We start from the raw sequence: 27,234 nt of genomic DNA, 5'->3' as shown, positions 1-27,234 counted from the left end.
ATGTACTCCGTATGCAGCAGGCCACAGTGGGTCCAGGCCAATTTAGCCGGACCCACCGGCTGCATTTAGCCGTGGGGGCGCAACAACAGCCGCCAGAAGCATATCATTTTAGCCTCTAATGCATCATCATCATCATCATCCGATGCCGTGCCTGGTTAATTGCTTTCATCCCCTCAATTAGACTTTGGCACCCTCTGGAGGGCTGGGCTGGGGCGGGGGGGGGCAATGGAGGGGCAATTGTCCGGTCTTTTAACCATCTCCGTGTCCTTTTCTCTCGTCTTCTCCCTCTGTTCCTTCTTTTCCTCACAATCTCTCCCCCTTTCACACCCCGAAAGACAACCACTGATCCCAACACAATGGCTTCCCCCACCGTCAAGCTCAACAGCGGCCATGAGATGCCCCTCGTGGGCTTCGGTCTGTGGAAGGTGAACAACGACACCTGCGCGGACCAAGTCTACCACGCGATCAAGGAGGGATACCGACTGTTTGACGGGGCCTGCGGTATGTCCTCTCTACTGGAAGGTGTCTTCCAACACTCTACGATCCACAAGCATACTAACCCCCCCGGGGCCGAAAACAGACTACGGCAACGAGACCGAAGCGGGCCAAGGCGTGGCGCGGGCCATCGCCGACGGGCTGGTCAAGCGCGAGGAGCTGTTCATCGTGTCGAAGCTGTGGAACAGCTTCCACGACGCGGAGCGCGTGGAGCCCATCGCGCGCAAGCAGCTGCAGGACTGGGGGCTGGAGTACTTCGACCTGTACATCGTGCACTTCCCGATCGCGCTCAAGTACGTCGACCCGGCCGTGCGGTACCCGCCGGGCTGGGAGTCCGAGAACGGGCGGCTGGAGTTCAGCAACACCCCCATCCACGAGACGTGGAAGGCGATGGAGACGCTGGTCGACGCCGGCCTGGCCCGCAGCATCGGCGTCAGCAACTTCAGCGCCCAGCTGGTCATGGATCTGCTGCGCTACGCCCGCGTCCGCCCCGCCACCCTGCAGATCGAGCACCACCCGTACCTGACCCAGTCCCGGCTGGTCGAGTACGCCCAGAAGGAAGGGCTGGTCGTCACCGCGTACAGCTCGTTCGGGCCCCTGAGCTTTTTGGAGCTGGAGGTCAAGAACGCGCTGAACACGCCGCCGCTGTTCGAGCATGAGCTCATCAAGGAGATCGCCGACAAGCATGGGCGCACGCCGGCCCAGGTCCTGCTGCGGTGGGCGACGCAGCGCGGCATTGCCGTCATCCCGAAGAGTAACAACCCCAAGCGGTTGCAGCAGAACTTGGAGGTCACGGGCTGGGATCTGGAGAGTGCGGAGCTGGAGAAGATTAGTGAGCTGGATCGCGGGTTGCGGTTCAATGATCCTTTGGGAGTGAGGTCCCCCCCTTTTGTGACTTGAGGTTGAGTGATGCTGACCAACTTTTCCAGTACGGGCTCTATGTTCCCATCTTCTAGTTATGTGTTATGATATATGAATGATACTATTTCGACTTTGTTTATAGCCTTGGCCCTTGTGAAGTGTAATGTAGGAGTATGCCTGTTAAGATACTCGTCCAATATTCGACCTACGCAAGACATCGCAAGAAAGGTGCCTCCAAGTGTATGGCGGAAATCTGTCAGATCAATTGCATAGACACCAAGCGTTATAGCCAATACATAGATGAGTGGTATATGTAACAAGAATGACAATTAAATCCATTGCCCTACCCAAAAGACAACTAAGGCTCCAGCATCTCGTACCTACTGTACAGTAGCACACCCACATTACCGCGATAAGATAAGGACCGGCGATAAGCACGCCAAGCAGCGCAGGGCAGAGGGTCTCATCTCATCTCCTCCGCGCAAATCTACCGTGCCATCCCTCCTCAACACCAACTCAACCCAGCCCATCCCATCGCAAACACCACATCCACTCCCAAATCCCAATGCAATAACTCACCCCCTCCTTCCAAAGGCAAAGAAAATGTCTCTCTTCACCAAAACAATCCACATCACCGCGCACCCGCCGCCGCGCACCCTCGCCGACAGCAAACTCATCCTCTCCGCGCTGCAGAAATTCGGCGAAGTCGTCACCTTCCGCAATTTGAGGGTATGTCGGGCTCCAGCCCAGCCCAGCCCCTTCACCTTCTGCCCATAGCCTCAAACGAGATGCCTTCCAGGAAACAAGAAACTAACAACCCGAAAAAAAAGTACGACATAACAAACCCCCCAACCACCACCACCACCACCACCACCACCACCCGCCCGCAATCCCACAGCATAATCGCCATCTACGAATCCGCCGCCGCCGCGACGGCCGCCTGCGCTGCCTCCCCGTTAGCGATCCCTCTTACCCTGGACGCCCACGCCCACGCCCACGCCCAGCACCACAGCCTACAAGCACAGTCCCAGTCCCAGTCCCAGTCCCAAGCACAGTCCCAAACACAGTCTCCAGCCCCGAAACAAAAACAATACTACACCCCGCTCCCCCTCCCGCCGCAGCAACAACCCGCACACGCACCCCCAGACGCAGCAACACACTACCACTCCTCAGCACAAACCCCCCACGCCACACCATCCGGGCCCCCCGACGAAGACCCCACAACCACAACCACAACCATAACATGCACCGTGACCGCCTCGCGCACCAACCACGCCGCGGCCATACGACGGAATCCCTGGTCCGCGGGGTTCGAGATCGAGAGGACGAGTCACCCGCGGATGTATGAGGATCTGGTGCGGGCGGGGATTCCCCTCAAAGAGTTGGCGGATGGGCCGGCGGGGCGGAGAAAGGCGGTGGCGCAGCCGCATGGGCGGCGGCAGAGGGTGGAGGCTGAGACGGTGCGGTGGGGGGCGGCGAGTTTGATGGGGTTGTTTGGGGAGGGGGATGGTAGTAGTAGTAGTCATGGTGGTGGTGGTTTAAGGAGGGGGAATGGGGGGACGGGGAAGGAGGAGTAGCAGATAGGTCGGGCGGGCAGATGGGGTTTCGGGGTGAAACGGCCTTTTGTATATGATTCTTGTATACTACATCTTTGAGACTGAAACAAGAGACGGTGGGGTGGTGGTATATGCATATCGTATATCATAGCCTAATTCTCAGGGTTCAGGGTGAGAGTGAGCCGTGTTTTGGATCAAGAAGATTATTATCTATTCCAGTTGTTCCCAGTTTGCGAGCAGATATCTCGGCCTGGTCGTATACTCATACTCACCCCTCCCCCAACATTCCTGGACCCCTCATGCGACGCGCATATACGCTACATGGGTTAGCGCTTCGTTAGCGCTTGCTAAAAACAAAGGGAAAAGCGAACTTACTAGCGTCCACCTGCATGATGTGCGGGATCGCCAACCGCACCTTGTTGCGATACAGGGCCGGCGCCCGCATCTGCAGCGGGTTCCCCTCGAAGTACACCGTCTTCAGCTGCTCCTTGTCGCGCAGCTCGCGCTCCACCTCGTCGAAGCTGGCCAGCTGGTTGTTCGACGCCCACAGCTCCTCCAGGTTCGTCAGGTGCGCCAGGTGCTCCAGCTTGGAGACCTGGTTGTTGGAGAAGTCCAGCACCCGCAGCGCCCGGTTGTCCTCGAGCCCGCCGAGCTCCGTGATCGCGTTGTGCGAGAGGTAGAGCTCCTCGAGGTTCTGGAGCGCGGACAGCCCGCTGATGCGGGTGAGGCGGTTCGATTGGATGGAGAGGATCCGGAGGTTTTGCAGGGCGTCGAGGTTCTGTTGTGGCAAACATGCCGTCGGATTAGCGTTTCTCGCACTGAGACCCAGAAAAAGAACCACCGTGTCCCCCCTCTGCTGGCTTACCTTCAACTCCGTAATCTTATTCTTTCCCAACCACAGTTCCTCCAATGCTTGTAGCGTCTCCAGATTCTCAATCTCCTGTCCACCTCGTTAGCCCTCCCATCACTCCCCTTCCGCCCCCAGCATCCCCAACGACAAGAGACAACAAAACCCACCCGAATCCGATTCGCCCCCAGCTCCAAATTCCGCAGGACCGTCAACCCCTCCAGCGCCTCGATCTTGGAGATCTTGTTCTGCACAAAGTACAGATCCGTCAGCTTGACCAGGTGCGCGACGTTCTTGATGTGCTTGATCTTGTTGAAGCTCAGGTCCAGACTCGTCAGGTTCTCGAACTCGTCCAGCCCTTTGATGTGCGAGATCAGGTTGTCGTAGAGGTCGAGTTCGGTCAGCGACTTGGCGACGGGGGTCGGGAAGTCGATGCGCGAGATCTGGTTCTGCCGGAGGCATATTCTCTGTTGTTGATGTTGTGGTCCGGGTTAGCGCCATGCCCCTTCCTCCAGGAATCTCTTTGGCCACCGCGCGAGAGACTTCGAGAAAAAGAAGAGGAGCATACCTTGACCTTCTCAAACCGCTCCAGCTTCAACGCCGGCAGCGAACTTATCCGACAATGTACCAAATCGATCTCCTACTCCCACCACACGACAGTTTTGCAACCAGTTAGCATCGCCACAAGGAAAAAAAAAGACAACAAAGACCCGCGCGCGGCTGCAGCGCAGCACCAACCACCAACCACCAACGCGTCGTCGCATCGCATCGCCCGCGACAGAAAAAGAACCGGACCGCCTTACCTCGGTATCCACATCCTCATCTTCCAATAAATCTGCCAAACCAATATTCACGGATCAGCTCGACTATAACCCCAAAGCGCGAGTCTGAAAGGGTCGACTAGAGTGGGTGGGTGTGCGCGGAAAAGGTGAGATAGGCGAGAGAGCGCACCTTCATCAGCCTGGATCTCCTCCACGGGCGGCGCATCCGAGTCGGAGTAATCGGGGTCTTCGAGAGCTTCGGGGTTGGTGATGATGGCTTCTTTGGGGGGCTGCTGCTGCTCGTCGGCGGCGGCGGCGGCGCCGACGCGGAGTTTCCCGTCCCAGCCGTGGCGGTCTTTCATTGTTGTGTTTGGAGAGGTATGGATGTGTGTTGTGTGTCTGGGAAAGGCGAGCGCGTAAATGATCCTCGTTTCTTTTTCTAGAAAAGTGGTGTGAGTCTGTGCTGGAACTCCGGAGGGCAGATGTGGGGAGGGGGGGGGGAAAGGTTCAATGTTGACCGACGGAGGAATGACGATGCCGAGCGGGGTTTTCTTTTGGAGGGAGTTGAGGAAGGGAACTAGATTATGGTAGGAGTTGGGGTGGAATACCTCTCTTTTTGGTTTCTTCTCTTGCTTTAGCGCCCCTTAAAAACCGAAATCCTTACTCGCAAAACAAAAAAAAAAAATGAGTCGAATGAAGTTCAGAAGGCAAAAAGTGCCGGATGATAAGTAAAAACAGTTGACGCGGTCAGGCTGATTAAGTTGACTCCGTCGGATCCCGCGTACTATGTCAAGTTGACCTATTGTACCTCTTTCAACTACCCTACCCAACACTACACACCGATCCAGCCACCGACTAGTTATTTACTCTGGATTCCGCTTGTTGCATGACTCGTGGCCTTTATTGGTCTCTCAAATTTTCAAACACAGGACGCGATGGAGTGACGACGCTTCTATGTACAGGACGTAGGCCAATGGTACATACACTGCAAGATCACCGATGTTGTCAATCCTGGGTCGATGAGATACTGTGCGTTTGCCAGAGCATGGACGTGTGGGGGGAAGACAGGTATCAAGATGTCATCCACTATCGAGGTCTCCAAAAAGCGAGGCAGATCGTAGTAGACAAATAACAAAACGCATGGCGGGGTTTTGGGATCACATCTTCGAATACAAGGGCAAAAGGAAAAAATAACCAGAGCGGTAAGTCGAGCCTCGGAGGGCTGCTCGTGTGCAGATGACAAGACAGGCGCAAGGAAATAAGGAAGACATATGAGAGAGTGTAAGAATAGGTAAATCGGGGAGCGTATACACGAGATCAGCAGAATTTTGGCTGATGACCAAGACGGACGCCTGCAGAATGCAACGACACACACACACACAGTTTTAAGTAGTAAGGAAAAAATGGCAAGGGGGTAATCAGGTATCTACTCACTTGGAGTGTAAAAAACAAGAGATGAAAAGGAAAGCAAAGTAAAGAAGAGCAAAGAGATCGGTGCGCGGGGGTGGGAGCGCACTGCAAAACAGAACAGGAAACATGGGGAGTCAAGGAAACATACATCTCCACTCTGGAACACCGTGAGTCCCGGCTTGCCTGGAGAAGCTTGCTTCCAACCACGACAATAAAGATGTGTTGTGGCCAGTCAAAGCCACTGGGTCAGGGTCAACCGTGTTGCGGACAAACGTGGTGGCGTCCAAGAAAGCAAAATGTCCATGCTGTGATGCAGATGCTAGACGAGCTAGATATACAGGCATTACAATGCAATGTCAAGAACAAGACTGACGTCTTTCACTTGTGCCCCGGCAAGGTCTTCGAGGACGGGAATTAGATCTAGGAGCTCGTTATCGTGGGCGTCAGAGAACCAGCTGCTGATGGGTATCGCATGTTGAGGGTGGAATATATAGGATGTCGGGGAGTTGTCGATAATGATGGTGTCTCGTAGGTCGCGACCAACTTGTGACAGGTCCTACCACAAGGTTAGTGTGAAATCGGAGCTCGTATTAGGAAGAATGCAAACCTTCACATAGTTGCCTTGGTGGTTGTAGCAGCTGTCCCTGAACAGGCGGTGGTGCACAACGTTGTGGATGTCCAACTGATCCAGCAGGGGATCGCCATACTGCAATTCAATTAGTGACTATGCTGACAGAAGAGGCGAGAACAACCCACTTTGGAGACGGAGGCGGTAAAAACGACGACCTCATACAACTCCCCGACCCTTTTCATGAATTGGTCGACGCCAGGTCGTTTGATGACGTAAATGTTGTGGTACTGGCCCTCGATTTCAACAGGTATGGTGAAGTCTGCCCGTTCGAGAACCTGAAATTGCCATTCAGTATTTTGACTGGCTTGGGAACAAGAGGGAAAAAAGTACCTTGAAGCTACTGTGAACTAGCGTTTCATCCAGATCTAGAACCAAACACTTTCTGTCACGCAGGTGAGGTAAAGGCGGAGGCAAAAGGAATTGACCATGCTCATCAGGATCCACCGTCTCGATGTGTTTCTCGCTCGGAGGCATCGGCGGGGGCGGTAACTCGGGGGCTAGCGTTGAGGCCTCTTCATCGTGGGAGGCGTACTTGAGGTCGTTTGTTGTGTCGTTCTCCGCGGGGAATTGGTGTAGCTCATCGTCCGCCGGAGGAAGTTCCTGGGTCTGGGCCTGCTCCGTCTGCAATCGTGACTTCTCCTTGTCCTGTGGCACGGCATCGTCCTCGGTCTTCTCGACCCCATTCGGGAATACGGCGCCCCCTTCAACAGTCGCAACGACGATGTTCGGACCCTGAGTTTCGGAATCGTCCTTGGTCGGAGTGTGCCCCTGATCCTCTGCAGCTTGACCGGACGGCGCGGCCAAGCCATCGAGCTTCAAGCCCTGATCTAAGGGTTTACCAGTGCGTTCCTCACCTTTTTGCGATCCGGACTGATCCGCAGTGACAGTCATGTTGGATTTCTCGTCGCGATAGTAGCATGGTTCCTTAGATTCCGCCGTGCTCGAGTCTCCAGCATTAGCCTCTGTCTTCTCGGGAGTTGGCTGCGTGTTGGGAACTGATAGCCGTCGCGATGTTCTCTTTGCGGGAATAGCTGTGTCCTCCGGGTCGACGTTGGATGAAGAACAACAACTGAGAAACGCGAATAGCCTGTAGGTGACCTTGCTTTTCCTTTCCGGTTTGGGAGTGTCACGCGGATCGCCGGTCGCTGTTTTGTCCTCCTCTATACTTCCCCCTTCCTGATTTTGTCGACGTGATCGCATACTGCTGCCTCTGCTCCGGTCGCGTCGCCCTTTCAGGATGCTTCTTTTCGATCCGCGGAGAGTGTTCTCGGAGTCATCGTTGACAGTATCCTGGCTCTTGTCCAGAGTCGACTGCCGGTCGGCCTTCAGGGATGCACGCGACGAGATCGGGAGTAGTAGATGATGCTTTTTCGGAGGATCAGTGGAGGTAGCCGCAGCAACGCCTGGAGTCGCGACAGACGGTTGAGCCGGGTCGATAGCTTCTGGACCGGTGGACGGGGCTGATGCACTTGGATTGGCGGATTGTTCCTGAGGCGCTGCCTCAGGATCTAAAGAAGTAAAGTCTTAGCGATGACATTCATCGAAAGCGCCCGGTCGCGTTAACGAGTAAGGGGCGGAAAGCTTACTTGGCTCAGGGTGACCTGCTGCGACAGACATGGACGCTTGTACTCTGGCCGCGGTGGAGTTGGATGGTAAAGAATCTCGCTCCGAGCTCCCTCCGAGCATTGAGGGTAGCAGAGCGAGGTTCACGGGGATGAAAGGCGATTAAGAAAAAAAAATTAAAAGGAGGTGGGTGTGGCAAGAGGACGAAACGTCGGAACAAGGACCACCAGGGTATCCGCCGAGGAGAGGGGGGGGGGAGGGAATGGGGAGGGGAGAGGAAAGGGACCGGACCGGGGCTCGTTGAAGGTGAAGGTGCAGCAGCAGGCACGCCTCCTGGATCTGGCGGAGGAGGGATGGAGAAGAAGAAGAGATGGAATGGAGGATGGAAGTAAAGCAAGTCAATACCAGCAATAGCAGGCAGTCCTCAGGTAGGTCAAGGTTGCTTGGACTAGCTCTGGGTCGCGGACCACCGCCTCGAATGAGGCTAGTGCACAGCACTAAGACTTGTCGCAGTTGGGGGAATTTGGGGGGGAAGGGGAGCAATCCAATCACTGCTTAGACCTTTCTCCAAAAATCCTGGAAACCGGACTGTAGGCAAGTATAAATTATGATCATATGCGACTGGCACGATCTCGCCGTCTGGGGGAACGTTCGCAGGGACAGGCTGACAGGCAGGCAGGCAGGCAGGCAGGCAGGCAGGCAGACAGGCAAGTAGGCAGAGGCAGGGTCGGGCGTGGGAGTGCAGAGAGGAGATCACGTGGCAATGCCAGGATGCAGCTCCTCGAACTCTCAATAATAAATTACTAAGAATAAAAATTAAAAAGTTGAGAGGGAGGGAGGGAGAAAGGGAAATGACCGGGTACTGGAGGTGGAACGGGCCCTTCCTTTAGGGTACAACGACGGGAATGTTGCACTGGGGCTGACGGATGGGGAGGGGAGGAGTGAAGTTTAATAATGATAATGATAAAGGAAAGGTGAAGGTTGCTGAGCCCTGGTCTTGTCCTCCGATCGGCGGTCGACGATCAGGTCTTCTTGTCTCTAGGTCCTTATGGCCCGTTCGATGGCCCGTTCAAGCGCTTAGATGAAGGAATAGGAATAGCTTGGAGCTGGTCAGATAGCAGCGAACAGCAGGGAAAGCAGCCGGCAGAAGGATAGAATGAAGAGACGAGAATGCGTTCTTACGAAATGCGAGGGGAGGAACGAAAGGAGGGGAAGGAAACGGTAATGTAATCCTAGGTTGCACAAAGGTAAAGGAGCACCACTGCTTGGGGGTGTATTAAACAAGCCTGGTGTCCTGAGCTCGGCTCCTGGACTTACTTGACTAACCGATTTGAGGAGATTAGAAAAAAAAGGGAAAAAGGAAAAAGGGGACCAGATGAACAAGAAAACCACAGGGAGGGAAGATGGAGGGGAGGAGAGGGGGAGGGAGAATACAGAACAGACAGACAGTCCTGACGGAAGAGGAGGAACTGAGAGAGTGAGGAGCGGGGGAAAGCAATAATAAGAAATAACAATAATAACAACAATCTTGACCATAACAATAAGATAATGATTACGCCAGTTGACTCCGATCAAATACTATGTAAGTTATCAGCCCAAGACAAATTGCCTATGCACAGTACATTTTCTTTCGCTTGGACATGATTGAATGGACGTGCATTCCAAAGTGCTAAAGTGCTCTGTATGTCTTTTTTCCTACTGTGGTCACAGAAGCTGGCAGTTGGTCTGCGGAGCACCTCCGTACAGCTTGTTAAGAAGGCGAAAAGGAGGAGGACAGAGACCCGAGGGTGAAAATGGTCTGGACCGGAGAGGAAAAAGGAAAAAGGTGCAGGGCTGCAACTCAGTTCGGGCGGAAGTGGGAGGTGCCATCGCAATTTCATTGCTCGTTCAAATCGATGCTAGGCTAAACATGACATCTGCTTTGGTTTAGTCTGGGCGAGCAGCAGCCTTCTAGTTCCCTACATTACTAGTACATTATCCACCCTCCTCCCCATGCTTTCATCCTCTACTCTAGCTTGAACCAATCACCCGCATTTATCCCTGAGTTCAAGCGCACAGGGACCCATTGGAAAGGCAGGTGTTTCCACCGCAGATGACCAGAGTGGGCATAATCCAGGGGTATCAGCGTCAATGATCTCATTGAGGTCGGTGATACTCAATACAGGCACCGGCACCTGCTTCCATAATGTCTTTTTGCTCTACCTATCCTCCTCAACAATCGATCTCTTCTTCAATCAGCCGAACCTGGACTAATTCATGCAGATGAACCTTGCTTCCCATTTGTACTTCACTTCCATATAAATAAACAGCTAATATTACTACCACGAGCGATCAGACTGACTAGTCAGTAGCACAGAATCTTGATTCAATGTCAATTCTTGAGATCCGGCACCGGACGGATTCCGCCAGATACCGGCCGACGGCGATAGCCCATGTGCCTTACAGCTCCACCCTCTTGCTCGCTCGTATTCCGATCGCAGGCTCATCTGTGGCAGGCTGGCAATATTCAGACTCCACCAATTTCTGGTTCTACAGGGCCAACCTGATTGATCTAATCCTCCGCCATTGGCATTCGCATGCGATCGGCTCGCGACCATCTTCAATGATGATATTCATCCATGCGTCCAAGACCACTAGTAGACCTTGGCCCACAATAGCTAGCCGCCATCTCTACCTTATCACAAATTCACAGTGCGTTCGGGGCGGAGCAAGCCTGTATTCCCGACTGAGCCTGCGAATCAGAAGTCACACAACCAGCTGAGCCCAGGCCTCAGGTCCGTGCATCCCCTCCCAAGAGGGATTTCGTGGATTCGCGGGCAGGTGGCTCATTTCCCTATCATGCAGCAAAGATCGATATTATCCGCTGTAGACCTGATCAAAGGCACACGTACCGCGACTGCCTGCATGCGTACAGTTCAATGTAGCCGAAGTGTGTCTACTCCGTATTACGCTTCGCCCTCTTCGCCCCCGGTCATCGCCCGCATGGAATCGAGATTATCGCCATAGACGCTCCTGTATCCGGTCGCTACTCGGTACAGGTGGGCTAATCCAGCTATCTCAAGGGTGTGGCATGCACGCTTGCACAACGTGTAACAAATCATTCCAGTGAGGTTGAATGCGGAGCTGGCAATGAACTCTTAAGCGCCCATCAATGCTCGACGGCTTTCCGATAGTGATCACACACACGCGATGTCATCAGAAAAAGAGGTTTAAAGCCACCAGAGGCAGGTCCGTCGAGGGCCATCTCGACCCCCCTTGATTCAAAGGAGTATGATACGTACACGCCTGAAGGTAGATGTATGTATGTATGGATGGATGGATCTTGCAACATCCGCATTAGCCTTAAGCTTCCGGGTAATTGGCGCACCTCGTGCTTCTGGGGGGACGCCGAACACTTCGAAGTTCGAACTCACGGCAACTTGCCCGTTATCAAAGCTTAACCCAGTTTACGCGTATGTACTGTAGTCACTCAGACTACAAAGGTCCTTTGAACCGCATTCTTACTGAGTGCTTCCCGCCCACGATATCTCCGCCATCAAGGCCGAGGGCGCCATATAGTTTAGTCGTAACCCCGCAAAAGTGGCCCATCGGAATTGGGCATCCCATGTCTCAAAACCTTGAAAACAGCCTTGATGCCCAGAATCGAACGCTCGTATCGTTACGCAAGATGGGGATCGCTACGAATTGTGCCTCTAGCAGGACAACCCCGGCTTAGCTGCAGTGACCTTGGTCCCCTTTGGGATAGCGGGCGCTTACGCGGGCGCCGGGCGCCCGGGTGTACTGTACATAGAGGTGCACCACCACCGTATTGGACTGCGATGAGTCTCCATACAGCCTTGAGATCGCGGGAACTGGGGTTCTCTTTATGACTGGTCAGTAGGGATAAAATCGAGGGATCAATCCTTGATACACATCTATCAACAAGAATCCATATGCATTACTGGTTGGCTACATAGACTCTTATTTCAACGGAAGGCTGTTCAGCTACCCGGCCGTAATTGCAAAGAATAGAAAGACTGCAACACAGGTGGACCACACAGTGCCATCGTATCTACTTAGTACCTGCTTGACGGAAACAAAGGCAGTCAGTCGGGTGAGCATCCAGCAATGATGAATAACTAATCTGGTCTTACTGAGTATTTATCATCAAATGATCATTCCTGATTTCCGGATAGAGTCACATACCTACTGAGTACTGTATGTGTAGCAGCGACCGACGTCAGAGTCTGGACACTCCGCACGTGAGTCTCCGCCTCTCCGCAGGGTTGGTTGGCCCGAGGTCTTCACATGCGCGCAACTCCGCCATTAGCTTCATCGAGTACCAAGAATGTGACCTGTTGCCTGAGTTGTCTCTGACTCCTTCTTCCACTTCCACATCACAGCTCCTTCGCATCTTCACCAGCTTACCCCACGTTGCAACATAGCACTTCCTATCGGCCCTCATGGCCCTCAGTGTCCGAACCTGAGGGCGACAACTGCTGCACCGGCAGCCTGCGATCGTGGCAAGCATACACCACCTCCCGAGGTCCCGCGGCTTGTCAATGAGACGGAGAAATGGCCGCTCAATCGACGCTCCAGCATCGAGAGGATCCTCTCGTGGTATTGTACCACTACTATGTCAACCTCACTCGTGCCCGGATAAAGCGCTCTTCGAAAGCGGCCAAAACCGTCGCCACTATCGCTTTAATCCTCTCGATCTTGGGAACTGGATACGGAGGCTATAAATGGTTTCGCGAGAGGTCGCAGGAACATGCACAGGGCAGGCGATTACTACGCCGGAACTCTGGGATCAGAGGGAAGGATGGAACCCGGACCATATACGTACCCTACAAGGGATCCATGACCTCGAAGGTCAAGATCTACCCAACCAAACCCACGACGTTTGATGCGCACCGGCGACTGTTCCTAAACCCTCCTGCTGCCGCCCGCGTCGGGGACGGCGCGTCCAGTAGCCAGACCCCACCGCCGATGACGAAGCCAGGCCTGAACCTCGCTTTCCTGCATCAGTTCCTCAGCCTGGGGAGCATCATGGTGCCCCGATGGAGCAGTAAGGAGACGGGTCTTCTGATGGGTCATGGCGTTTTTCTGCTCCTACGGACGTATCTCTCTCTCTTGATTGCACGCCTTGATGGTGAGATCGTGCGAGACCTGGTCGCCGGTAAGGGCCGGGCCTTTGCCTGGGGCATCGTGAAGTGGTGTGGCATTGGAACACTTGCATCATACACCAACGCTATGATCAAGTTCCTCCAGTCAAAAGTGTCTATCGCGTTCCGGACCCGCTTGACGCGGTACATCCATGATCTCTACCTTACCAACGACAATAACTACTACAAACTGATGAACCTGGACGGCAGCATCGGCCAAGGGGCGGACCAGTTCATCACGCAAGACCTCACCCAGTTCTGCACTGCAGCGGCATCGCTTTATTCCTCGATGGGCAAGCCGTTGGTAGACTTGTTCGTCTTTAATTACCAGCTGTATCGCTCCTTGGGGCCGTTGGCTCTGACTGGAATCCTCACTGGGTATTTCAGTACGGCGGCAGTCCTTCGGAGACTCTCGCCTCCTTTCGGCAAATTGAAAGCGGTCGAAGGGAAGAAAGAGGGTGACTTCCGTAGCTTGCATTCCCGACTCCTCGCGAACGCGGAGGAGATCTCGTTCTATGGGGGCGCAGACATCGAACGCGTGTTTCTGGCAAGAAGCTTCAAAGACCTCCAGCGGTGGATGGAGGGGATTTACAGTCTGAAGATCCGGTACAACATGCTCGAAGACGTCATTCTGAAATATGCTTGGTCTGCATTCGGTTATCTCGTTACGTCCCTACCGATCTTCCTACCTGCGTGGGGCGGATCGGGTGGCGCCCTGGAGTTGCTCGATTTACCGGAAGGCACCGGTCGTGAGCGCGACCGCATGAGAGAATTTATCACGAACAAACGCTTGATGCTGTCATTAGCGGACGCGGGCGGCCGTATGATGTATAGCATCAAGGACATTTCGGAACTGGCCGGGTACACATCCAGAGTCTACAGCCTCATCTCCACCCTCCACAGGGTTCACGCAAATGCATACTACCCTCCGCGGGACTCTGGTGCGGAACTATACTCCTTGGCCGACGTTCAGGGAACCGTCCACAATGGTTTCGATGGCGTGCGCCTCGAGCAGGTTCCCATCGTTGCCCCATCCCTCTATCCCCGCGGCGGTGATGAACTTCTGGAGTCGCTGTCGTTTGTCGTGCACTCTGGAGACCATCTCCTGATCTCTGGACCCAATGGCGTCGGCAAGTCCGCCATTGCGCGGGTTGCTGCCGGGGTGTGGCCGGTGTATCGTGGCTTGGTCAGTCGGCCACGGGGTTTCGGGCTCGATGGCATCATGTTCCTGCCTCAGCGGCCGTATCTTAGCGTTGGAACCCTGCGGGATCAAGTCATCTACCCCCACTCGGAGATCGACATGCGCGAGGCGGGAGTATCGGACGCTATGCTGCAGAAGGTTCTGGATGATGCCCACTTGGGCTACCTTCCTTCGCGGGAGGGCGGCTGGGACTCGCGGAAAGAGTGGAAGGATGTATTGAGCGGTGGAGAGAAACAGCGCATGGCCATGGCTCGCATCTACTACCACGAGCCGCGGTACGCGTTCCTTGACGAGGGGACCTCTGCGGTCTCGTCCGACGTGGAGGGTCTGCTGTATGATCGAGCAAAGGAGCGGGGGATCACGGTCATTACGATCTCCACGCGCGCGTCGTTGAAGAAGTACCACACCTATAGCTTGAACATTAGCATTGGCGCGGAGGGAGAACAGTGGGAACTGGAGAGAATTGGCACCGCCAAGGAGAAGCTGGGAGTCGAGAAGGAGATCCAGGAGATCCGCAAGCGATTGGACAAGGTAGAGGAGTGGAAACGGCGGCGTGAGGAAATTGAGGAGGAGTTGCGCAAAGTCTGGGTGGAAGAAGGGGAACTTGCTCCTCCACCTTATGAGGCCGGCTCTGAAGCTGTAGAAGCTCAGTGACAGGGGGGTGACTTTTGCTTCATTTTACATTTGTGATGCGGTTGCAGCATGCTATATATTCACCACCAACAACTGCGTGGTTAGGGAAGCATCTCTACTACATGTCACATCACGGCACGTAAAGATTATGATCCTTTGAATAAGATAGCATCCAGCCTGAGTTTGGTCTCAGCTGTAAGCAATTCAATTAGAAGAGCCCGTCATTTTGCTAAGCTTTTTCTTTCCAGTCAATAGATCTTATTTCATTGCCCCGTGAGTCACATGACTGGCAGCCACGGCGATGCGATAGAATCCCAACAATTAATTAATTTTTCTACCAATTTTCTAACAATTTCCAAAGCTTCTTTTCCCAGCGATTTTCGACGTTACCTGAATCATCACAGACCGGGCTCCTGCCTCTGAATTATTTTCATAAAATCAATCCTAACACTTCTGGCTATTGGTGCCGACAAGAATGTCCAGTGGCTTCTTGGGACACCTGGTTTAAGGGTAGCGTAGCCAGGCAGGCCAGTTTGTGTCTGCATTTCCCGCGTCTCCCCCAAAGTCACTCTCCCAAAACCTTGCCAAAAACAGAGGCCGCAAGTCAGCGCTGTCCCGCGCAGGGTAGACCTGCCCACCAAGATGGTTGACATCAAAATGGAAGGCGAAGATCCCGGGGCGATTGTCATCCCGATTGACTCGACATACAGCGATGGGGATCGCGCTGGCTGGCCGACGGGGGACCGATTCGACATGCCCGACGACAGCTACTATCGGCGCAAGATTGCGAAGCTGTGGGCGCAGAAGGCGGGCTTTTTTGAACCTGGTAGGTTTGTGCTTCAATGCCTTTTTTTGTTGTCAAATTTTGGTCTTGTTTCTAGTAGCTATGTATACCTAAGTATAGGCTTGGGTTTCAGTGATGCTTGCTTGTTTCCGTTCCGCAGTACATGTCTCTCGTTTGCTGCTTGTCTCAAGTTCGGTGAAACGTCTTTTTCTTTGGGCTTGCTTGATGGCTCTCTTTTTACACTAGAGTCTTTACTTGTATTCCAGAGTTGTCTGGCTGGGTTAATGCCTCTTAGTTCTTGTTGTGAATTTTTTTGGTGCATTGACTGTTATATGTTCGACCTTATGCGCATGCACATGATGTGCACGATGGAAGTACCGTGATCCTGCACATCTTATTTCTATGTCCACGGCTGCCTCAAACAGATGCTGATATAAATACAGGAAAGGAATACATCCTGGATACTTTACCAGACGGGTATGCGATCTTTGACAGACCGCGCGGAACGGATCCTGATATCGTGAGTTGCACGACCGGTATCTGTTGAGTGACTCTTCTAACAGTGAATAAAACCCAGCGAGATCGTTTCCTCTACGGCCATCCTATCCAACAATACTTCTACTCTACCGTCCAGTTCTTTCCGCACTTCTGCCATCTGATGAGCCGGGGCAAAGAGCCCTGCTCCTGCATTCTCTGCGAGAAGCTAGCTAAGCGCAAGAAAGGTACGTCCTTAGGATTGAGGATTGCCTCCTGGAAAACTACTGACGTGGTGTGTAGACGGCGTTCCGATCGGAAGAGGAGTTGGCCGGCCCCGCGGACGACCTCCAGGCTCGGGCACGCGCACGTCGTCCGGCACCAGCACCCCGATCAAGCCGGTAGGCACCCCCGGCAGACGCGGCCGACCCCCAGGCAGTGGCAGGAAACCCGGTCGACCTCCTGGCTCTGCTGTTGCTGCCGCTGCTACTTCTGCTGCTGCTGTACGCTCCTCCGGACGACTCCCCGGCCGGCCCTCGGAATCCAGCATGTCATATATCGCCGACAGCGAGGGCACCCCGGACGTGTTCAAAGCCGCGGTCATCAAACTCCGCGCGAAGGGCCAGCTCGACGAAAAGATCACGGAGCCTGTCAGCATGGACTGGCGCGCCGAGCGCACGCCGCTCCGCGAATACCTGGAGAAGCTCAACATGCTCCCGTCGTTTGTGCCGCGCACGGGCGAGCTGGTGCTGTGGACGACAGAGTACGAGGGGAAGCTCGCGTGGAACCCGGAGGCGGGGCAGGTCCAGATCTACCGACACAAGGAATGGCACGGGGCTCCCGAATGGCGCGCGGGCGTCGTCGGCCAGCTCCCCGAGGAGGATGTGGTCTTGCAGGACATCGTCGTGACGACGCCGAAGAAATGGGGGCCGAACTACTCGGGCTTCCGGGTGGAGACGTTCCCGGACCCCAACAGCGAGGATAAGAGCTACTCCCTGCAGCACAAGTATGTGCCCATGAAGTGCATCCGGCCGTTCGGCGCGTACGAGCATCTCCTGCAGGGGGTGCCTCGGGAGGAACTGCATCCGTCTATCGAGAATGCCCTAACCGTCATGGCTTCGTTCAGCGTGCTGGAGAAATACCGCTTTCGGGGAACGTGGCCTGATGCCGCGATCTACTGTCGTGGGATCTTTCTGGGGGCGGAATTCCTGGCGGTCGGCGACGCGGTGCGGCTCAAACCGTCGGGGTGCGATGCAGATACAGTCGGTCCTGCGACAGCAGTCACTCCCGACGTGATGGTCATCCACGAGATCCGCCTCGAGCTGAAGGAGTGCGACGCCGACCCGCGATCCAAACAACTGGCCCAGACGTACCAGGTGCGCATCCAGGGCAAAGTGTACACGAACGACCGCGAGCGCGCCGCAGCACTCCTACAACGGGGCCCAAACTCCCCGCAACCCCCACCAAAGCCCCTCACCTCGGACGAGATCGCGAGCACCTTCCACTACGTCGGCATGAGCGGCTACGGCGAGTGGTACCCGCTCCACTCCGGCGCCCTGGTCAATGTCTCCCAAGACATGATCCTGGGCCGCTGCTACGAGCCCGACGCGATGCAGCTGCTGTTCCGCTCGCCGGCGCTCGACTACGATCTGCACGGGGTGCTGCGCGGCCGAGCGTACTCGCGGGCGACCGACGAGCGCATCCGCCCCGGCAAGCGGTGGTTCTGGGGCGATTACCGCACGCAGACGCTGGCGCTCGACACGCTCAACGGCGAGGACGTGGGCCACTACAGCGACGTGCGCGACGTCAAGATGTGGCGGGCCAATTTAAGGGTGATCGACGGCACGGCCCGGGCGGCGGACTTCCGCGACGCGAAGATCCCCGGCGACGTCGGGCGGCCGTCGACCAAGACGGCGTCGAACTTCGCGAAGGTCGGCAAGCTCAGTAAGCTGGTGAGCACGGGGTTGGGGGCGGTGGACGGTAGTGCGCCGGCGAGTTCGGCGGAGGATGGCGATGGCGATGGCGATGGCGATGGCGATGGCGATGGCGATGGCGATGGTGCTGTCTCTGGCGGGGAGAGTGAGTCCGAGGAGGAAGAGTATACGCTACGGATCGATCAGTTGCGGGGTGGGACTGAGGAGACTGAAGGAGGGGACTACGTTCCAGGACCGGGCACCACCGAGCAGGAACCGCAGAACAAACGAGCGCGCATGATGGAAATGATGTAGTGTAGCTTAGCTTCAGATATTTACTGCCTGCATCTGACCCAACACAGAAAACTCCCCAACCCAGAACCCCCCCTCAAAACTATCCATAACATTCATAATAAAACCCCCCTAATAAGTGCGCGCCACCACGCCCCTCGCAAAATCCGCAAAAGAAACCCCGGGCTGCACCTCCTCCTCCAAGTTCGGCTGCGTAAACACCGCCAACGTATTCCTGGCGATGCTCCGGCCCTCCAACCCTTTCCTGGCGCCCTTCACAAAATGCGGCACCGCGCGGAACTGGCCCCTGGTAATCAACTGCAGCGCCTCGCCCGTCTGAAACGCCAAACAATCCCGGGGGATATTGACCTTGACGATCTGGCCGGTGCGGGACTTGATATACAGTCCGGCGGAGGGATCAGGCGATGCGGCCAGCTCCTCCAGCGGGTGTTCCGTAGCTGCAAGATCCTGGCCGGCCTCATCCACAAACATCGCCGATGTCAACCCCGTCAAGCAGCTGTGGTCGAGGTGCGTGGCGCACCAGTCGTCATCATCATCATCCCCCTCATCCTGTTCTTCCTGGGCACTGGGCTGGGTACCTGTCGGGAAGTAATGCAACAACCGCGCCTTGGTCGTCAAACTGCCCCGCACCACCCTCTCCAGATACCCAGGCACATAGCCGTCGACGTTCTCGGCCGCGAAGCGGTCGCACGCCCGCGCCACCAGCGCCGCCGTGTCGATGATCATGCTGCACAGCGCGCGGACGCTGGGCTCGAAGCTGGGCAGCCGCGCGGCCGCGGGCCAGATGTTCGGCGCCGTGTACTCCGGTAGGTCCGGGTGGTCGGCGGCCGGCGCCCCCTGCAGGTCCGCCGACTGGTGGAACGCGCAGTTGAGGTAGTAGCTGCCCTTGTGGGTGTCGTAGACCCCCGGCCGCAGGGTCTCCTTGCCGTGCGACCAGCCCACGAGGTATTTGGCCGAGGCGGACGTCAGGGCGTCGAGTTCGTCCGCCGGGAGCGCGGCGAGGTACGAGGCGTTCGAGAGGACTTGGGCGCGCAGCTGGGCGAAGTTTTCCGGCAGGTCTTTGACGATGATGATCCCCAGGGAGGAGGGGCCGAAGGCTTCGGTTAGCGTGGGGAAGGTTATGGTTCCTGTTTGTTTTCTTGTTGTCAGGTTTGGGGTTGTTCTTCTTGGGGTTGGGGGTTCGGGATATTGAGGGGGAATGTATGGATGCTGATATGCTAGTGTGCAGAGTCAGGTCGAGCTTACCATCGATCAACTCCTTCAGGCTCACGGTCACGGCCTGGCCTTGCGGGATGTTTTCTAGAGTCATGCTGATGCAGTATATTCGGTGATGCCACAAAGACCTGACTGCTGGGAATGAAAGAAAAGACAAAGAACCAAGAAATGATTCCCAGAGATAAATTCTTCCCCAGACAAAATTTGGCTCGGCCCGCTCCGATGCCCGCTTATCAACGGCTTATCGGCTGTCAGCCCAGTATTTGCCGAGGAAGATACGTCCGCCGTAGATATACTCATTGGCCATGGGATGGACGGAGATCTGGCGATAGGAGAAATCGGGATTATGTGGTATCTATGGTACAGCTCGTGGTAATGTACAATGCAGTGAGGTGGCTGATGAGCACCCTCTAAATCTTCTCCACCTCCTCCTCGCCAACCTTCTCTGTCTTCTCAGACCGACGAGTGACCTGACGCAGATTGCCAAACGGAAGCACATCACTGATCTTCTTGGCCCCCGTGAACAACATGCACAGCCGATCAATCCCGCACCCCCAGCCTCCGGTCGACGGCAATCCCCATTCCAGCGCCTCCAGGTAGCTCTCGTCGATCTCCTCGGTCTCGTTGGCCTCCTTGCTGAACCGCACCTGGTCCTCGAACTTGCGCCGTTGCTCGAAGGGAGAGTTCTCCTCCTCGTAGGTGTTGACCACCTCCCGCCCCTCGATGAACAGCTCGGCGCGCGCGGCAACGCGCTGGCCCGTCGTCGGGTCGATGAAAGACTTGGACAACGGAGACAGACATTCGGGCGGATTGATGATGAAGGTGGGGTCGATGCACTGCGGCTCGACATATCTGCTGCAGAGCTCGTCCAGGAGACGCGGAAGGGTTGGACTGGAGGGTTCAGGGAGGGAGAGGTCGCGATACAGTTCCTTGACCTGCGCTAGGGCGTCTGGGGCAGTAAGCTCAGGCAGTTTGCGGCCGATGGCCTCCTCGATTCCGGTGATGAAGTCGATGCGACGGAACGGCGCAGTAAAGTTCGCCTCGGTGGGCGTGAACGTGTTATTGGCGTTCACCTCCTCGATACGGGTCGACAAGCCCGAGAGAAGCTTCTCCGTAATCGAGATCAGCTCTTCCAGGTTGGCATAGGCGTGATAGAATTCACAAGTAGTAAATTCCGGGTTGTGTGTCTTGTCCAGCCCTAGATTTCCGCTGTCAGCACACTCGTCCACTTCGTGGTCCACGCGAACATCCCTACCTTCGTTGCGGAACGAGGGCCCAATCTCAAACACTCGATCAAACCCTCCAACAACCAACCGCTTCAGCCACAGTTCCGGCGCAATGCGCAGAGACAGATGCCGGTCGGGGAACTCGGTGGCAGATGTATGGAAGGGGCGTGCAATTGCACCCCCTGCTACTGCCTCGAGAATCGGGGTGTTGACTTCCATAAAGTCTCGGTCGACGAAAAACTGGCGGACATATTGAATAATAGCCGAGCGGGCGCGGATGATGTCTGCCGTTCGCTGATCTGCCAGGAACTGAACATGACGAGGATATGGGGAGGTCTCGTGCTTATGGGCGTCCAACGGCACATCGTGCAGACAAGGCGAAAGGAGCTGAGGCAGTTGAGTCGCCAAGATGGTGAGCTCGCCTCGTCCGGTGCGGTGAGGCCTACCGGTTACGGCTGGGGGAGAACGTGAAGGTTCAGTCGACGACCGACGGAATACAAAGGGTGTACTGGTAATGGAACATACAGAAGGCATCACCACGGCGAAGCAGCCGCGAAAAATCTCGGAAGTGTTCGGGAGTCACCCCTTCCAACTGACGGATATTGCACATCACTTGCACTTTATGGCCATTTTGCGACATGTCGAAGAAGATCAACTTGTTGCCAGCCAGTCTAGAGGTACGTATCCTACCTACTGATCTAAGTACGGGGACAACATGTGGTAGAGCGCCAGCTGAGGCAGAGACCTACCATGGACAACAACCGTGTCTCCTTCTACTTCATTATAATCTAGGTGGTAGTAGCGGTCACGGAATTCCGCAGTGCTCATGGAGTTTTCATTGCTCTCAAGCCGAGGATATGCCTCGGAAAGTGTCTTTTGGACTTCCTGCAGACGCTCCTTGTAAACTCTTTCCGGGGAGGCTGCGCTGCTGCTATGCCTTGACGCATTGGCAGCAGTGAGGCGCTGATTTACTCGAGCAAACTGGCCACTGGTCTGCAGGATCTGTGTACGGGTTGAGATGGGTGCTCCTGCGCTGAAGATTTCGTATTAGCAATTGCACTTGACGATTGAATGCAAGCGTGCCAGAGAAAAAGGTATTAGAATCAGATGACATTAGTCTTCCAGTTACGCTCATTACATGGAGGTTTCCCTCCACGCATTCGGTGCAGCGGTTCTGAAAATGGAAGGGTATGTCTCATCATAAAAAAACCAGTTGCAAGGCAGAGGTAGTGCCGCTTGAGATAACTCACCTAGACAGAAGCCTTCCGGCTCTCAGCCGTGACGCCCACTGCGGGCGGATTGATTGCATTGAGAAAGAAGAATGACAAGGACTACGTGCTCACATCATTTGCAGCGATGACGGGAAAAAGAAAAAGAAAACAAGAGCAGGTTGTGTGCGGAAGAGAGGCAGGGGAAAAAGGCCAGCCGACAGAAAATCCTGAGGCGGTGAGAGGAAGCAAGCCCGCTCGCTCCGACTTTCCTTCCGCTCCCGGAGCTTCAAACAAGCAGAGCGAGAGACTTGAGTTCTATCTATACAACTCTTAACCTTCTGTTCGACTTCAAATGTGAGCGCCACGCTTCCCAAAGCTTCTCCATCAATTGCCGACTTGCTAATCTATAGCTCTAGCTCACCCCACCTCTCACACACCCCCACCATCACAATGTCTTTCCTCTTTGGCGGTGCCCCCAAGATGTCCTCGGAGCAGAAGATTGCTGCCGCTGAGACCGAGGTGGAGATGATTTCCGACATGTTCAACCGGTGAGTCGACCGATAACCCGGGCTTGAACGCTCTGCGTGAAGCTGTTCTTCTGACCCTCGATGACCGCCCTCCCTACACCATCTGTATCGGCAGGAAACTGACCACCGATAAACAAACTAGCCTGACCGAGTCCTGCACCAAGAAGTGCATCCCCAACGACTACCGCGAAGGCGACCTCAACAAGGGCGAGTCCGTCTGCCTTGACCGCTGCGTGTCCAAGTTCTTCGAGGTCAACATCAAGGTCAGCGAGAAGATGCAGGGTGAGGCCGCCAACAGACAGGGTGGCATGGGCATGGGCATGTAAAATGTTGATTGATATACTCTGGGGCTCAAAACTGTTTCCATTTATGTACTTGTATAATTGATTGGGTCTTCTTTTTTTCCGGGGAAAGTGGTGCGTGCATGTCTTCAGGATTTCTTGCGCTACATTTAACTACCCGTGATGACATATGGTTCTAGCATTTTGGATGACATTGTCTCTCACACATAGAAAGTGGTTGAACGGTTTATGGGATAAGATAGCATTGAGCATTGGGAATGAAATCTATCCTAGATGTGAAGGTTCTGTCTTCATTGCTCGTGTCCAGGTAGAGCTATGCATTAAAGGAAGCATGACATAAGATGTGGCTGAGATGCTGAGTTGTGGCTGGTGGCTGCTTTGACTGGACCACTCAAGTTGACCTGCCCAGTAGGCAGCTGCGTTCTATGCACCGTTAGTGGCGTTCATTGTTCTAGAAGCCAGTCCTGAAAAGGCAATACGAAGTTCTTCAGACTACTCCTAAACCATGTTCAAGGATGATCTGGTTCTTATTGAGTCGAGTTGATAATTGTCCTCGATAAAACCCTCGGCTCACCGCTCCCTGATAAGTCGCAACGGAAATCCCCTTGTGACGTCGTCGGCTGCAATGCCCGGCAACCAAGAGGAAACGCACCGCACCGCAACGCAACAACCACCCGCTTCACGGCCAACAACGCCTGTGCTTTTCTCCCTTTCACCCTCGCCAAATATATCCTCACGGGATGACATGGACTGACGGCTGCTAGCCTGGCACCTCACGTTGAAGCTTGAGGCTCCATCAGCGCCCCCATCCCTTTCCCCCCTCATCCTGTTCGAAGTTTCTCAGATATGTCAATGGCACTTGCTTTCTTTATCGCTGGTCCAATCGAGAGAACACCCCTGGAGGGTTAACTATTTTGTGTCGCGTTCTTCTTTCTACTCTTACAACGTTCGAGCTCTAGTTCCCTGGCTGGTTCTAACGCTCGTCTCCTCGCTACCCTCCTCGCCCAGAAATCGAAGCTGTACTCATATCCCTTATGTGTTAGGGAAGCTGGTACCGTTTCCTACGACATGCCACCATCATCTCCCACGCAGACTGGTGGGCCTGCCACACCTGCTGCGATAGCAACACGAGAGCCGACCAAAACAGTACCGAAAGAGAGTCCGCTCGTGCAAACGAACGGCCCCGACGGACAGTCGCCGCCCCCACGGCCGGGCCACCAGAAACTCGTCTTCACCGACCCGGTTGCCTTCCGCTACCTGGAGGAGGATCCGGCGACCACAGTTTTACACCGGCGAATGACTCTGGATGGGTACGAGGTCTACATTGTTGAGCAATGGGCGTGCACGCGGATTCACCCAACTTTCATCATCACAACCTACACGGGAGATCCGTCGCACAAAGTCGCCGTCGGGGTGCTGAGCGTCCCGACGGATGAGTCGACGTGGTCGCCCCGTCTGCGGCTGTACTTCAACGCTGTGGTACAATGCCAGGCACAGAAGCGAGACACTCCCCTGGGGACGCTGATGGTCACCGATCTCAGCATCTTTCCGTGCGCCCTGGCACTCATACCCGTCCCGGACGGCGATGTCCTCAGACACAAGGATGATTTCATAGTCAATGAAAACCTAAAGAGGTTAGGTTGCTCGGGCCGTGCCAGCTTGAAGCTGCAACCCCCGTCGCCTGCTACCGAAGCCAAATTCCACCAACTCTACCGCACCAGCGAGAGAGTGCCCCTCTATAGTGCCGTGGTCGAGCTGGTGAAACAGTGCCAGATCGCCCTGATGATGTTCGGCAACCTGGCGCCGGAGTATGTAGACGGTCTGCTCTGTGATATGACCGAGGCAGCCATAGCCGATTGGTGGACCGAGATTGGGATGGACTTGTACAACATCGAACCCAGCGACAGTATGCTGGGCCCCATTTCGGTCTCGGCTCTTCTCGGAACTCTTATCGGAGCCCGGAATCGGCTGCATGCGTTCGGTGCCCCCGTTGGCAAGGACGCGTTCGACATCCCGAACCTCAAACGAGGGATAGGGAGCTTCCAGAAATCACAGAAGATGAAACGGACCAGACGGCTGGACCGCCAGACCCTGGACCGACTGCATCGAGTCACTGCGAAAGCTGCAAATGCCGAGGGCTGGACCGACGCGGTGAAGTCAACGGTGGCCGAGCTGAGCGGGCATGGCGGTGAGATGGTGATGGGGATGGTTAGGGGTCGCGAAAAGGGCGGTATCGCCGATATCGAGACTCTGGACATTGACACCTTTGCGCGGCTGGTCAAAGGCGAGAGGGCAAAGTGGCTGTGGAGGGGCAAACCACGCAAGGGTGCCATCGGCGAGTCGTTCGGTGGCGGCCCGGCGGCAGCGGACATGCTTTTCACCAACGACGAGCAAGGCGGCTATCTTTGGACGACGCGGAAGAGACATTCTCAAGAGGATATGACGGTGGATCGACCGCCACCGGAGGCAGATCGCCCACGGAAACCTTCTGAATCAGCCGCCACCTTCGACGAGAAGGATCAGAACCTGAGTAGTATCGTGCGGAGAGGCGTGAGTGGAAAGGTGTCAGACGCGCGAGCGGGATTTGGCAGATTCAAAGATGCGGTGGGCCTGCGATCACATCCGTCGAAGCATTCCCGGGAGGGGCAATATGGTTATGGCGATTCGTCTCACTTGCCTCCGATTGACAGTGACACCGAACCAAATCAACCGAGAAAGCCCGATGACGGTGATCCGAGCACTGCAGAGCAAGGAAGCATTCATGAGTCCGAGGGCCGAGCTCTCAACGAGGATGCCGCGGCTGCCGAGTCTGTACCAAGCGTTGTGCCCCCACAATCACCCGAAGCAAAGACACCCGCAATCACGGTGGAGGCCGTTCCGGACACTGCCGACTCGGAGTCTGCCCACAAGGTCCCGGTCTTCCAGCCGCCCTTCGAGGAAGAAGTGCCCGATGAAGAGTCCCGCCGGAGGACCCCTTCGACCGACATCTCCGCCGATCGAGAGCGGACGCCCGACATTGGGATCATGCTGCTGCGCCGGCCGCGGAGTTGCGTCCAGCTGCCAGGCTCGGAGGAGCGGTCGATGCCCGAACGGACCGACGGCCACTGGCCACGGCATCTGTCCTTCAGCACCGTGGAGGAGGTGGTGCTCGGCTGGGATGGGATCGGCGGCAGCATCCAGGAGCGGCCCGACGCCACCCTGGAGGAGGCGATCCTCCACGAGGACGTCCTCGCCTCGGACGCCCGCCTCTTCAGCGCCCAGATCCGCGAGCTGAGCGAGCAGACCGCCCCCTGGGTCGAGCAGCAGGTGACCTCGGTCGACGACCTGAACCGCTGCTTGCACGAGAGCTACGAGAAGATCAACGCCGCCTACTTGGAGCGGCTCGCGGTCTTCCAGCAGCTGCGCGGCAAATCCACCGACCTGCTGTCCGAGGAGCACACCCACCTCACCGACTACATGCGGCGGGTCGAGCTGATGGGCGCGAAGCTGGACTACGAGCTGCACGTCCTGGAGTCCAAGGTCGAGGACGTCGAGGCCGGGCTCGGGGAGTTCGAACGCCATGTCGCCGACGTGGAGACGAGGGTCCGGTTGCTGGTCCGCGGGGAGAAGGAGAAGGATAGGGAGAGCAGCAGCAGCAGCAGCAGCAACAACAGCAGCAGCAACGGTGGCTCCTGGCTGTCCTGGCTGGGCAAGTTGGCTGGTCTGTAGGGTTGACTTGCGTTGAGTTTGAGTCCAAGTCGCCCGGGACGAAAGAGAATCGTGTCCGCGTTTGTGTGTAAGAAGTATATTTGCTATCTCTGTTCCAGCACTTCGAGTTGTATACCCCCTGTTTAGTATAGACGAGAAAGAGAATGTAATAAAACGAAAAGCAGACGCTAGTATATACCACATTTGTTTTGTGTTCCAGGGATGTGCCTAACCCCCGGCGGGAATTTTTGTTTTACCCTGCGCGATGGGTATAGTAAGGACGGCTCGGCAACATCTAACTACCGTCCATTACGAGTTCTTGGTTTTGAAGCAAGCATAGTAAACAGTAACGTCATTCTATAAACGGCATTTTTCTGCCGAAATCTGACCGTGCCTGAAAACTCCAGGCCAGCGAAGTTTGATTATTTGCGAGCGGTTGAGGCGGTCGGTCGAAAACCGAGGCGTCCATAGTCTAGGTGTC

At 55.4% G+C, this 27,234-nt stretch overlaps 10 protein-coding genes across 10 annotated transcripts; 6 read left to right on the top strand and 4 right to left on the bottom strand.

Annotated features, from left to right (window-relative positions):
* Positions 1-238: 238 nt before the first annotated feature.
* Positions 239-1,451, top strand: BO66DRAFT_348668 (aldo/keto reductase; the record flags this gene model as incomplete). The annotated part of the gene is made up of 3 exons (XM_025644661.1): positions 239-501; positions 581-1,368; positions 1,425-1,451. Exons 1-3 carry the CDS (start codon positions 357-359, stop codon positions 1,449-1,451), a joined length of 960 nt encoding a protein of 319 aa, XP_025504487.1. The 5' UTR covers positions 239-356.
* Positions 1,452-1,886: 435 nt separating this feature from the next.
* On the top strand, positions 1,887-2,933 carry BO66DRAFT_471005 (uncharacterized protein; the record flags this gene model as incomplete). The annotated part of the gene is made up of 2 exons (XM_025652827.1): positions 1,887-2,085; positions 2,187-2,933. Exons 1-2 carry the CDS (start codon positions 1,960-1,962, stop codon positions 2,931-2,933), a joined length of 873 nt encoding a protein of 290 aa, XP_025504486.1. The 5' UTR covers positions 1,887-1,959.
* Positions 2,934-3,249: 316 nt separating this feature from the next.
* BO66DRAFT_321799 (NIF-domain-containing protein) lies at positions 3,250-8,247 on the bottom strand (the record flags this gene model as incomplete). Its single annotated transcript, XM_025643736.1, has 10 exons — positions 3,250-3,690; positions 3,778-3,852; positions 3,930-4,226; positions 4,563-4,594; positions 4,711-4,978; positions 6,304-6,486; positions 6,538-6,636; positions 6,687-6,836; positions 6,892-8,069; positions 8,148-8,247. 10 exons carry the CDS (start codon positions 8,245-8,247, stop codon positions 3,250-3,252), a joined length of 2,823 nt encoding a protein of 940 aa, XP_025504485.1.
* Positions 8,248-9,082: 835 nt separating this feature from the next.
* Positions 9,083-9,767, bottom strand: BO66DRAFT_77802 (uncharacterized protein). Its single transcript, XM_025653580.1, has one exon. It carries the CDS (start codon positions 9,658-9,660, stop codon positions 9,235-9,237), a length of 426 nt encoding a protein of 141 aa, XP_025504484.1. The 5' UTR covers positions 9,661-9,767; the 3' UTR covers positions 9,083-9,234.
* Positions 9,768-12,453: 2,686 nt separating this feature from the next.
* On the top strand, positions 12,454-15,324 carry pxa1 (putative peroxisomal ABC transporter (PXA1)). The gene has a single exon (XM_025647265.1). The coding sequence runs from the start codon at positions 12,679-12,681 to the stop codon at positions 15,121-15,123; it is 2,445 nt and encodes an 814-aa protein (XP_025504483.1). The 5' UTR covers positions 12,454-12,678; the 3' UTR covers positions 15,124-15,324.
* A 149-nt stretch (positions 15,325-15,473) lies between these two features.
* Positions 15,474-18,576, top strand: BO66DRAFT_348658 (uncharacterized protein; the record flags this gene model as incomplete). The annotated part of the gene is made up of 4 exons (XM_025644659.1): positions 15,474-15,928; positions 16,330-16,406; positions 16,464-16,608; positions 16,664-18,576. Coding segments are annotated over exons 1-4 (2,319 nt in total), but the record flags the coding sequence as incomplete, so codon positions are not given.
* Positions 18,577-18,694: 118 nt separating this feature from the next.
* On the bottom strand, positions 18,695-19,933 carry BO66DRAFT_420102 (uncharacterized protein; the record flags this gene model as incomplete). Its single annotated transcript, XM_025649854.1, has 2 exons — positions 19,831-19,933; positions 18,695-19,712 (listed from the first exon to the last, which is right to left on the bottom strand). The coding sequence occupies exons 1-2, from the start codon at positions 19,892-19,894 to the stop codon at positions 18,697-18,699; spliced, it is 1,080 nt and encodes a 359-aa protein (XP_025504481.1). The 5' UTR covers positions 19,895-19,933.
* Positions 19,934-20,148: 215 nt separating this feature from the next.
* BO66DRAFT_373136 (putative lysyl-tRNA synthetase) lies at positions 20,149-22,405 on the bottom strand. Its single transcript, XM_025645526.1, has 5 exons — positions 22,277-22,405; positions 21,776-22,059; positions 21,552-21,716; positions 21,056-21,481; positions 20,149-20,998 (listed from the first exon to the last, which is right to left on the bottom strand). Exons 1-5 carry the CDS (start codon positions 22,333-22,335, stop codon positions 20,211-20,213), a joined length of 1,722 nt encoding a protein of 573 aa, XP_025504480.1. The 5' UTR covers positions 22,336-22,405; the 3' UTR covers positions 20,149-20,210.
* A 131-nt stretch (positions 22,406-22,536) lies between these two features.
* Positions 22,537-23,322, top strand: BO66DRAFT_391459 (Tim10/DDP family zinc finger protein). The gene is made up of 3 exons (XM_025647264.1): positions 22,537-22,591; positions 22,654-22,785; positions 22,907-23,322. The coding sequence occupies exons 2-3, from the start codon at positions 22,688-22,690 to the stop codon at positions 23,088-23,090; spliced, it is 282 nt and encodes a 93-aa protein (XP_025504479.1). The 5' UTR covers positions 22,537-22,591; positions 22,654-22,687; the 3' UTR covers positions 23,091-23,322.
* Positions 23,323-24,013: 691 nt separating this feature from the next.
* BO66DRAFT_77725 (putative Sin3 complex subunit (Stb2)) lies at positions 24,014-26,940 on the top strand. The gene has a single exon (XM_025653579.1). It carries the CDS (start codon positions 24,135-24,137, stop codon positions 26,772-26,774), a length of 2,640 nt encoding a protein of 879 aa, XP_025504478.1. The 5' UTR covers positions 24,014-24,134; the 3' UTR covers positions 26,775-26,940.
* Positions 26,941-27,234: the final 294 nt, after the last annotated feature.

This window comes from Aspergillus aculeatinus (genome assembly GCF_003184765.1).
Source record: "Aspergillus aculeatinus CBS 121060 unplaced genomic scaffold BO66scaffold_21, whole genome shotgun sequence".
Classification (NCBI taxonomy): domain Eukaryota; kingdom Fungi; phylum Ascomycota; class Eurotiomycetes; order Eurotiales; family Aspergillaceae; genus Aspergillus; species Aspergillus aculeatinus.
Note: the sequence above shows the minus strand (reverse complement) of the source record. Positions and strands in the feature narration are given on the sequence as shown.

Excerpts from the sequence above, each read along its gene's own strand:
- BO66DRAFT_77802 (XM_025653580.1), bottom strand. The coding sequence starts at position 9,660 with ATGGTCAAGATTGTTGTTATTATTGTTATTTCTTATTATTGCTTTCCC.
- pxa1 (XM_025647265.1), top strand. The coding sequence starts at position 12,679 with ATGGCCGCTCAATCGACGCTCCAGCATCGAGAGGATCCTCTCGTGGTA.
- BO66DRAFT_373136 (XM_025645526.1), bottom strand. The coding sequence starts at position 22,335 with ATGCAATCAATCCGCCCGCAGTGGGCGTCACGGCTGAGAGCCGGAAGG. Across the intron at positions 21,717-21,775 it reads AGACACGGTTGTTGTCCATG|GTAGGATACGTACCTCTAGA; the intron begins GTAGGTCTCTGC and ends TTAGATCAGTAG. Across the intron at positions 20,999-21,055 it reads GCCCTCGTTCCGCAACGAAG|GGCTGGACAAGACACACAAC; the intron begins GTAGGGATGTTC and ends GCGGAAATCTAG.
- BO66DRAFT_391459 (XM_025647264.1), top strand. The coding sequence starts at position 22,688 with ATGTCTTTCCTCTTTGGCGGTGCCCCCAAGATGTCCTCGGAGCAGAAG. Across the intron at positions 22,786-22,906 it reads ATTTCCGACATGTTCAACCG|CCTGACCGAGTCCTGCACCA; the intron begins GTGAGTCGACCG and ends TAAACAAACTAG.
- BO66DRAFT_77725 (XM_025653579.1), top strand. The coding sequence starts at position 24,135 with ATGCCACCATCATCTCCCACGCAGACTGGTGGGCCTGCCACACCTGCT.